We start from the raw sequence: 14,296 nt of genomic DNA on the forward strand, positions 1-14,296 counted from the left end.
CATAGTAAAGACGAGTGGAAAACATGTTGAGTGATTATCAAAGACTGGTATACTTGTTTTGAAACCTTTTCAGGTTTTGTACTAGTGCCAGATAATGACATCTGTTGATCGGGAGGGTTAAGATTCTGTCTGCACCTCACACTACAGGATAATCTGGTCAGATTAATTAGTTTTGACCAGCCTCAAACTGGAAATACTTCAGCATCGACCTGATTATCCTGTAGTGCGCATCAGTCATTAGGCTCACTGTAAACAAAACTTTAGCACGTTTAAACATGTTTGTTATTGCCATGGTTTTACAGTGGAGATCATACTTTATTGGTCTCTGTGATTTTGCAACCTTGCCTCTCCTGTGCAATGGTCTAGACTCTAGCGCAATATATGTACTTAAAGCCCATTAAACTCAAAACAGATTATAGTATATAGTTAGTATAGTTTCATTTGTGTGCGTGTGTGTGCACATGCATGTCTTTGGGTAGGTGTGTAGATCTGCTGGATGAACGTAATCTAGTAAAACCCAAATTTTCTACGGCCGGCCATGTTTTGACTGAAACACGACATATGTACAAAATTTGCGTTAAACCCCTAAAATATAATGAAAGTGGTGATCATTACTGTTATTTGTTCAGATGCTTCGTACGGAAAAATTAATGCAGCCTTATGGCAATTTGATGAAAAAAAACAAGAAAGTCAGGCACAGAAAAGTTGCAAATCGGTCAAGAACACAACTGGAGGATTAAATACCGATATTAAATTGATAATTCATTAAATTCAGAAGATTGCAACCTCCAATTTTAATATTTTTATGCTAAACTACTGATTCAAGAAAGAGCCCTTTACAAAACCATGGATGGAAATCTATACTCACTACACTGCATTTTTAAATAAATATCTTTGTGAAGTGACAAATTATAAAATTGAAAGTTTATTTTCTTTAGTGAACCTTGAATGAAGTCATCACAAATCCAACCTCCAGTAATTATATTTAATCACAGGAGCCAACATCTCACAGCAAGTGTAAATAAAAAGTCACATACAAGGAATGCCTTTTTTAGAAGATTCCATCTGTTTATTTACCAGTATAAGTAAGTTTCAAGGGAGATCAAAACACAAATTCATTTGTGATCAAACTATAGAGGCGGGAGGGGGAGGGAGAAAGGAATCTCTACCGACAGCAGTTTCGTGGGTGGCATGGGAGAGGAATCAGTAGTTAGAATTTCTGAGGTGCTCAGCCATTTTATATGCTTTGGTGTTCAGTTTGCCTCCATGGGTATCCTTTTTTCCTTTCACAATGACTAGAGCTGTAGGATGAATAGGAGCATGTTATTAGCTAATGAGAAACAACTATAACTAAAGCAGTTTTTTTCTTTAACAGCTAAGGGCTGCTATGTTAGAAAAGGATATACCAAGACAATGATGCACTGCTAATCAAAAATAAATACATTCTAGTTCTACAGAGGACAAATGTAACAATCATCAGGGTTCCCACTCATTTTAGGAAATCATTGTCCAGGACTTTTCAAGGACAATTTCCATGACTTAGACTTACAGACATGAAACATGCACAATGGTAGCCCAGCGCCGATGGTGGACCGGAGGGGGGCAATATGCAAGTACCATAGCCATTCAAAACTTTGTGCTGCCGTGTAATCTCAGCAGCTAATAAAATCGAGAAAAGCGGAGAAAAATACAGAAAAATATGCTCAGCTCTAAATATACTATTTAATAGCTTGACTTATAGCCTAGCCTATGATTTGCCAGGACCTCACAAATATTTCCAGGACATTTTGTACATTTTCTCATTTTCCAGGTGTTTTCCATCACTGGAAAACTAGTCAATAAATTTCCAGGTTTTCAATGTTTTCCAGGATGAGTGGGAACCCTGATCATGTTCAAAGGAGGTTGCTGCAAAAATAAGTTAGCTCTTACTTTGGATGGATAACTCCACCCACATTGACCCCTATTTGAACAGTATTTCTCATCACTGGAAATACAAATATTACATGCGCTCAAAGATATGGCTATAACACTATCTAGTGACTAAGTTATTTCCAGAATACAAAATGTTCTACTCACAACACGCTGAGTAAGAAAAATCCTATTTACTGATTTACGGTCTGTTCATTTCAGGTTTACAGCTTGTTTGAAGTGTGTAAGAAAAGGAGACAAGAAAAGAAAGTTAGACAAAAAAGGTATATTACCAAAAAGCTAAGTGGGATATAATCAGACAGGGAATAGCAGAGAAAAATACAAGTGAGAAACACAGGAGAAAGTAAAGGGGAATCAGCCAAGAAGGAGAGTGATAAGATTAGTGAGGCTGGTAGAGTCTTACCTTGTTTTGATTTAGCAACGGTGATGCCGTAGGTGTCTGGTACCTGATCTGAGGACTTGGTCTTGAGGTCCAAGGTGTACTGCCCTTCTGTATTGAGTGCGTCCCTCAGCGTTGTGCACCTCATCCCAGCAACCGTCACCCCAGAACTAAAAAGGGCCGAGCGGTCATTGGCCACCAGCTTGCGAATTTCCTCTGGCTACAGGGAACAAATACAAAATATACAAATTAGGAACAGACACTTATTTCAACATCAGTATTTCAATTCTGCATGGCTTGAGCTCAGGACGAGCCATCGTCTGGGGATAAGCTTCTGATCATTAAGTACAATATGAACACTTGAATAATGTAGCTTGACTAAGCCATTCACTAAAATGGAGGGGGTGCTCCAGTGGTGTGATCAGTCACAGGAAATGCAATAGAAGAAAGGCAGATGTGTATCTGAAGTTCTGAACTCTGAAATGTGTTGTTTTGCACCATGCTAAAAGTGCATTAGCAAAGATGTAACTAGAGGGTATAACTGCAGAGGACAGGCTGCAAGCTCCGACTAGTTAGAGAATTTGGAATCACGTAATCTGTACCCCGAGGGAGGTATACCAACCCCACCCTGACAGACATTCCAAGAGTTCTCCTGCCCCATCAGGTTTTAATATTTCTATGTAATCACTTCAGGGAGCAAAGTCAGTACCTAGCAGTCACGCCCTCTCCTTACTACTGTCCATTCAGCAATCAGCTCAGCCCTCTTATTTTTCAAACAGTTCGTGTGATGTACACCTGCCCAGTTTGAAGTAAAGCACACTTGCAGGCGGTGGATTATTAGTGGCAGCATGGATAAGAGGTTGTGGAACTAGACTGAAAGTTTAAAGGTGTGAATCCTCAAATTAAACACTGTTGATACAGCCGTGAGAAAGGTACTGTACCAGGCATAAATCACTTTAGAAAACCAAGATATAGTACTCACTAAAAGACCATCTCTCTATCTATCAATGGCCAGTAGTTCACAGAAATTTGAAATGAGTAGACTTTCTTCCCCTTTTTGAAAGAACTACTCATTTAGTTTAAGACAAATACTTAAAACCTAATGAAACCTAAAACATGACAACTCCTCTAATAAGGCTTCAATTGCAAGGAAACATAAAAGCTATCTAGAAATGGTTTTCCCTTTTTTATTAGCTCTCACTAATCATACCCTAACCTGCCAATTCTCACAATTCAGCAACCTGTCCAATGTAGGCCCACCACAGGTGACACAGGTGACACAGGCTTGAACAATCCATTCACCCCCTGTATGGGCAGAGGCAATATAGCATCTCAGAGTATAAGACAGTGAATGAAGTTCTGGATAACCACACACCCACATCCATGTGCTTCAATCTTGGTCAGGCTTCCTTCCCAGCTGGCTTTAGTAGCATAAATGAACACGTGGATTGCTAAAAGCAATAGCCCCATGAATAATTCACAAGTCTGGTACTTTTCCAATAGTAACTCATGCTCCCATCAGGCTCAACACAGAGTGGATGACATAGTGATTAGATTCATGCCCCTCAAACATTAAAGTACCCACACTGCCAATATTTAGCTTTGAAAGGAAACAGCAACAAGCTGTGCAAGTCACTGACACACAGCACTGAATTTTGCATTCTAGTATATGCCTCATCAATGGATCACACACAGAATTTCAGATCTGGGATCAGTCACTACTGGGAGTTTCAGATACAGGTTTAAATTGGCTGGAAGTTCAGACAATGAGAAAAGGAGACCTATCCAAGTTTTTAACTTATGTTTACTCTTAACTCAATTAACTTAAATATAAATCTAAAGGAGATTAAAAAACATTTTGCACGTTATCTCTTCCTGAAATTTGCAACTGCATGAAGTAATGCAGAGATTGCATCACCTAAGCGAAGCTGAGTTAAGTGAGTTAATTTGGCAGCTGTGTACATGCCAACATGTAAATCACTCCTTCACCATGGTCTGCTCATGAACATGTTCCCCCTCCCCCTCTCTCACCACAACCACCTTCCTCCTCCCCCAGCCTGTGCATGTCCACGCCCAAGAAGAACTTAGCTACTGGTTGTGAAATGACTGTGACACATTGGGAGCCAAAAACTCTCTTAATGCTTTCAGAGAAGTGCTTGCAGCTGCGCTTATAATGGATCAGTGCACCTCCTCAGGCACAGGCACAGAGCATAAACCATTTTCTTCATGCTTGCCATTGGATGCTGCAACAGCTCTCAACTGCCATTATTACGTTAGACATCATTTGCACTGAGAAACATTGCATGTAACCCTTCTCCAGTGTCCATTGCGTCCTTTCATAATAATGCTCAAACACTCGCTACCATCCTCATGTCTTCTACGACTTCTACGAGTTATCATCACTGCCACAGAAATGAGGGGATGCTACAGACGCTCTATCAAGCTTGCAATAAGGTGACTGCTGAAAAATGAATATAAGGCGAATAATAGACATTACGACAGGTCTAAAGTCTCCAGTTTCAAACATTACTTACATTAATGTACCAGAAAGATGTACTTATGCCTCCCAAGTCCCATATATTACAAAAGTGTCAAAGGACTAGTTGGATACCCTCTCACATCTAACGACGGTTTTATCTAAATCAGTAGTCTTTCAGCTCTCCAATCAAACCAGAAACTGTTGCGATTTCTCTTCAATATTAAAAATGTGTCTCCGATGAAAAATCATAGCAAATATTGTGGTCAGTGTACGGTAGGCCTTAAACATATCAAAAGTAGAGGTGGCTTCTTGGGTATTACAATGTAACTTTAAAAAATGTGATAAAGTAACTAAAACCGCATTACACTTTCATCATGTGAAGACAATTTTTTTCCCCCAGCACCTGCAAAATTCTTTACCCAAAAACATCCAATCTTGTATACTGCAGACCAACCTGTTTTTATCTTTTATGTTGTCAATGACCACAATGAATCATAGGGCAGAGTATTGGTTGTAGCACGGAAAGGAATGCATTGTCTGACGTTTCCATTAGGATCTTATGAGCAATTGAAGCCATTCACACTGGCCTGTGAGGAAGTGAGCTGAAGGCAGGCTACTGTTTTCGTAACTTCCTAAATCTCGCGTTTGCAGATTTGCAAAACCATATGACCAAATAAGGAATCATTTAAGAAGCTTATTCCGAAACGACCATGTTGTGGCAATAGTCTCGGTTAAAATGCATAACGTTACTTTTGTAAACGCGACGTCAGCATAGCATACTAGTCCAATGACTCCATAAAACACACTTTAGTTTAAATGCATAGGCAAAAATGTTCGCTTCTGCAGTGCAGGTTTCTGCATGCCGATGGTTCTTCATCAACGTAGCCAACTCGACCCCTATCAATATAGTACCGCTACAATATCTCGAAAAACAGGCGTACTTTACATTGAGATCTATTTCTTTTGGGATTAGCTTTAGTCCCGTCCAATTTTCTCCCCACAGTTAACACAATACTGCAATTAGCCAAAACGAGGCTATGCGGGGCGATACTACGAATGATGGATAATGGTGTAGGGGCAGGTGCAGATATTCTCACACACGTTTCGCTCTTTATACAGAGAATATAACGGATAACGGAACCGGCCCACTTCGGAGTGGAAATACGTATGCGAACGTTACTTCCAGAAATGTTCCTCTCATACACAGCAAATGGCCTTCGAAGATAAAAGCGCTTTGCCTTTTGCTTAAGAAACCATTCTTCAAGTAAAACTGTTCCAGCAGATAAAGTGTGCTACATAGGCTACTTGCGGTTACGTGTGCTCTTGCAACATAAAATAATTTCAAAAAGCAGCTACACATCCGCTTTCTCAGGGACGCGCCCTTTCGACACCTCTTCCGAGCATACAGTATACCGTGGTACACTTCCATCTCTCGATTCCTTGACAAATTAAAAATACAGAAATAAAACTATATCCTAATCACACAGCCTTTAAATACGAATGAAGTTAAAGTTTTCAAACGTTTTACATTCTGCAGACATCAGGTCCACCACATAACACATCACAGTGTAAATTGTAATAAAACATATTTCGTTAGGAAGTCGGGGAAATTTTGACAAGTTGAAATAGCGTTTGAACTAGTAGCTATTCCGGCAGGCAAGTTAATGTCATAGTTGATGCACCATATTCAATATAAATGATACAACGGTAGATTGTTTAGTCACTAATGGATTTGTTATGTTCTAAATTACGATTAACACCTCTAAATGAATCTAGCTATAAGTTTTATTGTATGGGGACTGATCGGAAGAAAGGTGTAAGCTAAAATATTTTGAGAAACAAAATTCCAATGTAATCTTGTCGCACGTAGTAAAATCGACCTCGAATGAACTATGTACATAATAAAAATAAGATTGTTAATGACCCCGTAATATTTTAAATGTGTGTTAAGATGCATGTAAAGTAGTCAACTTTACCGTGATGCTTCCGAAGGTTCCACCTTTGTGCGACGCCCATACAGATTCTTTGCCAGGTTCACACCCAACGATCACAGCGTCCTCAACATCGCCACCATCGATCAAACTCGTAATATACGGATCCCAAGACATTGTTGGCGTGGTCTATTGGTGATTTTTGATATGGCCACTGAAAAGAACACAACAGGCGGAAAGACAGCAAAGAAACAGTAAAACACTCTATTGCAAAACCGAAGGGATGTTAAGAAAATGCTCATTAGGCTACACAAAGGACAGAACGTTGGAATCCATTGCCAAGAACTACACATATTTAAGCATTTAAGAATTGACTAAATTTAACCAAAAATGAACAAAAATGTATTTTCATACCCACAGGACAGTCCTTGTGACTTTAGCAAAGTTGCAAAGTGAGATAAGGGAAGTCGGGCAGTACTTATATTCAGCGGCGGCGCGCGCCCGTCCCACAGGACACTTCCTCAAAGTGCTCAGAGAGGAGGAGGGCCCGGAGGGCAAGAGAGGGGGATGCCAGGTAGATCTGACAGAGCCTATCATAATTAACGCCCTCCATATCATGGTGTACCCCCTCTAAAACTGAAAGACAATACATTTCAAATGACGCATGTTATGTATTTAGGCTACCCCTTTGCTTGGATTAGCTCAGAGTATATATATACATTGCAAACAACTGAGAATGTTTTCCACTGGTATATGGCTATATCCCGGCAGCAAGGATTTAAACAATTAGCAATAAATAAATACATAAATAAGTAAATAAATAAACCATTGCCAAGAATACAGTTCTTTTTACATTTACGCTGCCCTTTTTGTTGCATGATCACAGAACACTTTACAATGAAGGGGTAAGTCACCTTGACTATCATCAATCTGTAGCACTCACCTGGATAATGCATGACAGCAATTTTTGGACCAGAACACTTACCATAGGGATTGCTGCGTTGTTTAAATGCGGGATAAGAAAACCATGTTGCCAAAATAGCCAGGGCATTGGGGAACCCCCTACTCTGCAACAAGTCCCACAGGATCTTTAATAACCACAGTGGATTAGAACTTTGGTTTAACATCTCATCTGAACAACGGCATTTATGACAGTCTTCCCATCACTGTACTGGGGCCCTGGGTTCAATTTTGGTTCAGTGGGAGGACTGCCCCCTACTAGCCCTAAACATAACTTCCAACAGCAACTTAGTTTCCCCAGAAGCTCTCCCATCCAAGTACTAACAAAGCCCACACTTTAGCTTCATCTATTCGGCTTGGGGAAAATTTCACAGTGGTGTGGCTGCAGGCTTTAGTGCGTGAGGCAGGTAGAGGCAGGCCATTTTATCAGAAATGCACAAATCTATGCAATTCCACACAGGACATGTAGCAGCACGCTTCAATCACGGGGATCATTCTTTGGCTGTGTGTCTCTGAGCGAGAGGGTGGTTTACATTGGGCAGCTGTGAAAATCAGTAGTGTGGAAGAGCCAGTAAGCAGCGGTCTTTAATTGGAAAACACCAGTTGACTTCTAAGTCAAGCACTAATATTAATTGCAGTTTTTAAAAACAAAGATACCTTTTTCCAATCAACAAAATATTGGGTCCAGCGGTTAAATGTTTACAGTTTTGATGAAAGTAAGTCGACTTCTTGCACCCATGATATGCCACTTCGACTTTATTGGCTGATGTCTTTATAAGGCTGAGAACCTTATGTGCGTGCTGCTCGTTACAGACACAGGGGGTAACCACATCCTGTTTGTCTTACTCAAATCAGCATGTCAATTCTGCAGAGTAGGAGAAGGCGGAAGCCACTAGACCTTGGGGAAATACATTGCTTCTGTTCCTTTATGTGATTGGGTTAATTAATATTGATGCAGGCCAACTAGGTAACTGTTTCATTGATGATTTCTATTGACACTGGAAACATGCAGCGTTACAAGACACACTGTGCAGGGAGAAGAGGTGGTTGTTTCTAAGAAAGCATGTAAACATGAAGAAAAACACTTCACAAATCTTAGTACTGACGTGTCAGATCAATCTATTGCAACAGATAAGTTTGTTACAAATCAGTCGAAGTGTGTGTGATTTTTCTATATTTCATGCACCACTGAGGCACTATGTGTTATTGCCCCATGAAATGTACAATTCAACAAACTGATTCAAATATAGGATATAAGGATGCAGATGTGTTTGTTTCTTTCAGCAAATGGACGTTGTGTACATAATGAAAGATCTGTCACACAATTGTTTCGTGGTACACATAGCAGCTCTAATTACACATGGACACACTTTCAGTAATTGTAGAGACTTCTCATAAGCTGTTCTCTTACAGGCCAACCTGCCATCATTAGTTCATACATAAGTATACATGACCCAGAATAACAAATATATATCTCAATATGCCTATTGCCTCTAAAAATCCTGACGCTCTCTCATTTTAAAAAAGAAGTTTGTTCCATGTATAAATCAAACTAAAACTAGTCTCAATAATATGTACCTCCTTTCGACTAGTATTCACATTATATATAATCATAACTGTCCTTGCAGGTGTACCTACGCATGGGACATCTGTCTAACTGCATATACTGCAGCTTCAAAAATAGACAAGACTGTGGTGTCTGTCTGGTAGTCTTGCTGTGTATTCATCAACAAGTTCTTTAGCCATCCCCATCCCCCATTCACCAGTAATATAATAATGAGGAGCAAGGCAACAAAGCCAGGTGTCATGGTATGATGACACATCCACTCTGACAAATGACTGACAGCTGTAACAAAAATTTACTTTACTCCTCCAGCTTGCTTTAAGGTCCTCCAGTACATTAGACTTGAAATGAATGAGGTTAAATTGCTGTCTACTTTAATTTGAGGGTATTTACATCCATATCATGTCAACCATGTAGGGATTACTGCCATTTTCATACATAGTTCCCTGATTTTATACATAGCATCTTATGGCATCATCAACATGCCTTCCAGGTGAAATGTCTTTCAGCTTAAAAGATCTCCAGAGAGTTGGAGAGAAGAGATAAACTGATAGCACAGTACGTTAAAGGGGAAGGGTGAGGAAGTAAGGTCCATCAGACCAGATTTGTCATTTAGGATCTATTTGGCTGAGGTAGGCAGATTATGATTGAAATTGTGGTGACCCCGAATACGATTTAAAATTTCTCCTTTTTTTCATTTTTTGGCTCCAGAATGAATACCAACCGGCATGATCCTCTTGATCTCTTGTGGCAGACAGACTGTAAAAATGCAGAAGTTTCTTGCCTGGTGACATGATTTAGCAATGGTTAGCCAATGGGATTTTGCCATGGACTACACGTGTGATTATTTGCAGAGGAAGAGGCCACAGGCCTGTCAAAAGTACATCCCCAAAATGTGTGGAATCAGTCATAATATCACTGAAAATAAATAAATACAGTAGTTTCAGATGCCTTTTTCTTTACCCATGGCACCTACATCAAAGCTCAAGTCAGTGGCTTTACATTTTGAGCATGAGCCTGAGCATGAGCAACAACCATGATTATTTCAGTAACTCTTAAGACAGTGAAGGCCCTATAAGCTATGTGAGTATTTGCCAGAAGTGCACAAATATGTACATCATATCTACCATCATTTTTACTGTCTACTGCTTTTTGCCTCTTTGACTTTTGTTGGAAAAGGTTTCATGGTCCAAGAAAAATGGAACCAGAAAAAAAAGGTTTTCACATTTGGATCCCCTTCCACCTTGTCCTGCTCTGATTCTGTTTCAGCTGCATAATGGAATCTTTCACTGCCGACATCTCTGCTGGACCTCGAGCAGGTATTACAAGCTCCAGCTGAGGACATGATGAGAAGGCTCAGCCCAAGACACAAAAGCAGAAGAGGAAATACGGGTGACTTGACAGCCTGTTGTCATGAGACTTCTCTAACCGTTCCGCTCGATACAAACACTCCCTTGTATTCTCTTACATTTGTGCATACACCCTCACCTGCCCTCAGAATGTTGGGGCTCTCAACCATGCCTGCTTTAAACGGTTATGGGCGCCAAACTTTTGCAGCAGGTTGCATGCTTACTGTTCTACCCATGTGCTTTTTTTAGCCTCTCTTTTCTCATCTTACCGTCTAATGACCACAGCCCCAGTCCCCAAACTGTGATGCTGGCTTAAGGTAACCTCAATTGCACCTTTCATACATACAGCATAAGCCTTTAGCTCTCCCTAAAGACCTGCCCTTTTCTGCTACTGGTCCTCATTCTTTTTCTTCTCTCTCTGCCTATGCATTGAAAGCCTGCAGATTTATACCTGGTGACCCCATAGTAGTGGAATAAGCTGGCCGACCAACATCAGGTCTGGAATATCTATAAAATGGCCACCGATTGGTTAGATCTGATTATCTCACTTAAATATATTAAAATCAATAGTGGTGATAATAATAATTCAGCTGCTAAAAGTGTGTTTCAAACAACAGTAGGTTCATTGAGACCGATGAAATGTATTCAGCCCTTCTCATCTTCAGTCAATGTGGGTGCACCAAGAATAGATGAAAAGAATGCAAAAGACACAGATACTGAGCAAGAGACAGAGTTAGAAGCACAAATCTGAACAGGCAGGCGGACGGGCATCTCATCATACCTATACTCTCAGAACTCAACAAGGAGAGGGGAACCCTGTCTGCTTTATCCTATAGCCCAAGTTTGAATTGCAAATGTATTCAAATGCCACATGCATAGTGCACCAACTCATATTTAGTCTGAAGAGATACATGCATTGTGAGCAGGTAGACGCCATGCTATGGCACAGGGCAAATGGTCTTCTTCAAACATGAAATCCTTATCAAGAACGGGTAGGGAGAGATCTCTTTTTGAACACACATTCACATCCTTTTGGATTGAAGAGATTTGCAGCACAACCTAGAATGTGTGAGTTTATATGCAAGACTGCACATGGAGAGACCAGCAGAGAGAGTGGGGGAGGGGAGAGGGGGGAGGGAGGGGAGCAGACCTGCATAGACATGATCACAGCGCTAAGTGATAAGAGTGAGGGGGGGGGGGGGGGGGGGGGAATCACTGAGTTCTTAATTCCTACCAGCAGGGGAAGAGTCTCACAGCACAGGTACATGTTTGCTAATCAGAAACTGTGACCCGAACAAACACGTTCTCTCATGCAGTGAAGTTACACACACTCACTTTCCACTGCCCGAGGCCGATCCTGACTTGTACATAATTCTAGGTGAAAACTTCCACAGGGCTGAAATGGTAATATCCACAGGCACCATAAAAATCAGGCACCATTTTCACAGGTGTACTCGCCTACCACACATGCACACAAGCACAAACACACCCATGACTCACTCACCATGTAAAGCAGAGTGGGATTTTCAGGACAGGTCAACATAAAAGCCAGTGACTAGACACAAACACACATATTATGTAACAGGAATGCACAGCACACAGCTCTTCAGGCCCCAACTATGGTGCAAGAACCTTTCACGTCCACTCAACTTAAGCTCTCTTTGGCTTTAACCCAATTTTTGAAAGCTTCTGTAAAAATGATGTTCAGCTTAGGTGGTTTTTGTTTTTAAATAAATTCACTCGAGTTTTCATAGAGCACGAGCCTTCTCATTTAGAGCATCACCATTTTCACCATTGGTCAGACACACTGTGTTGAGAGTACAAAAGGGTCAAACTGGCCAGGCTCAACAGGTACAACAGAGAGAGAACATGAGTCATCATAAATCGGTCATATTCTCTTTATGGCACAGACTAAAAGAAGATACATACAAAATATAAAAATCTATGCAGGGTGAAGCTGGAGGGGTCAGAAGGTTATGAGTCATAAAGCGACACAAAGCACATTGATACAAGTAAAAAATAAAGATATTTCATTAGTATCATTACACAGTAAGAATTTGGTCCCCATTTAGAGAACAAGAACTGTGATTATTGTTATTTGTATTTCTGTTACTAGTGTCACAGCTAGAAATCTTTTTGAATTAAAAATCCAAAGATGGAAAATATTATCATCTTAAAAAAAACCAACTTTACTAGTGATGAAAACACATGTACAACCACACATCTAATCACATCTAAGCGGAGTTAATTCAAAATTGACAGTTGAGAACGTCAAAGTCTATATCAAAATGTAAATAGTGATTTCATATAGTCAGTAAACTTCCAGGTAAGATGGGTTCAATTTCAAACCTAAACTGTTGGAATTAAAGTCAATGTACTATTGTTTCTACTTTAATTAGTTATGAGCTAAATATAAAGACAAATAATCGGTAACGCTAACTTCATTTATTTAAAAGTCAAGGTGAAACAGCTCTGTGCTTTAATTGGAAGACCACCACAGCACCGTGTGTGTACTTAACACCTTTGACAGCCAAAAGACAATTTAAAGGTGTGGTGTGATTTCTGGATTGAACATATATTACAGAAAAAACTAAACTGATTTCAAGTTCACTGGAATGCATTTTGTGGCATCTCGAAAGTGAAACCTATGCTGCAGAGTCTTTAAAAAAAGCAAATGGCAGCCATGAAGAGCCATCGGTTTTTGATACCTGTACACATTCATGTACCTCAGGTACCCATGTTATCAGTTTCAGGTATACGATGCTTAGATTAATTCAAACTGCTCCATAGTGGCTTAAAATTAAGATTTTTTGACTGCTCTCCTGCCATCTTGCAGCTTATTGGTTTCTGGGCCATGTCTGCCATTCCATGAATCTGCAGCTACAGACAGAAGATGCCCTTATCTGAGCCCGATCGTTCACTTGCACTGCATTTTGGTGAATTCTGCATGAGACATTAATGAGTCACAAAGGGAACTCTACCAGTACATTCATTATTGTGCAAAGTCAGGAACTTCTCACACTTGCTGTTGCTAGAGCACCATATATTGGTCTTCACAGGTGTATAACATATGAAGAGGTTAACAGAGAAGAGCCAGAGCCAGAGCTGGGTTTGCCTTGACTGCAAACGATGAAAGGAATCAATTCCAACTGTATAAGAAGTGTACATTTGTGCTGAACCCATTTGCACTGGAGTACCCGGTGCCAGCAAGAAAACAACATGCTCAGACGAAAATCCAAACCACAGTTATCCATACGAAATGTGAAATGCACTTGGGTGTAGGCGTGTGCCTGGATATGGATGTATGGGTGTGTGGCGCATAACCAAGTCAAGCCTCTTCCAGCCGGAACACAGAAACGTGTGGCCTTACACTCCGTAACGGTGAAGAACCTTTTACACTGATCTGCATGGCAATTCACTAACATACTGTGGCAGTCTGGGGAACTGCATTTCAATCATCATGACAGTTTTTTCATCAAAGTGTAATGTTCCTGAGAGCGTGTTTCACTAGTTTATTTTGTTCATGGTAATATTTGCCCATAATAAACCTTCCATTTTAGAATGACAGACTTACAATGTCCTACTGCAACAGAATACACCCAACCTCCACAAGATCCCCCTCCAAAGATTACTGTACATCCATACAAAACAAGCCAAATGTAACACCTTGCGCTATTGGATTAAACTTACTAAAAAAACAAAAAC

General features: G+C 40.3%; 1 protein-coding gene across 2 annotated transcripts; it reads right to left on the reverse strand.

Annotated features, from left to right (window-relative positions):
* Positions 1-1,043: 1,043 nt before the first annotated feature.
* On the reverse strand, positions 1,044-7,275 carry pfn1 (profilin 1). Of its 2 annotated transcripts, none has more exons than XM_035409749.1 (4): positions 7,133-7,275; positions 6,764-6,932; positions 2,333-2,528; positions 1,044-1,301 (listed from the first exon to the last, which is right to left on the reverse strand). In XM_035409749.1, the coding sequence occupies exons 2-4, from the start codon at positions 6,893-6,895 to the stop codon at positions 1,204-1,206; spliced, it is 426 nt and encodes a 141-aa protein (XP_035265640.1). In that variant the 5' UTR covers positions 6,896-6,932; positions 7,133-7,275; the 3' UTR covers positions 1,044-1,203. The 2 variants fall into 2 exon arrangements, with proteins under 2 accessions (XP_035265640.1, XP_035265641.1); XM_035409750.1 differs by having other exon boundaries at positions 7,137-7,199.
* Between the last annotated feature and the right edge of the window lie 7,021 nt (positions 7,276-14,296).

This window comes from Anguilla anguilla, chromosome 3 (assembly GCF_013347855.1).
Source record: "Anguilla anguilla isolate fAngAng1 chromosome 3, fAngAng1.pri, whole genome shotgun sequence".
Classification (NCBI taxonomy): Eukaryota; Metazoa; Chordata; class Actinopteri; order Anguilliformes; family Anguillidae; genus Anguilla; species Anguilla anguilla.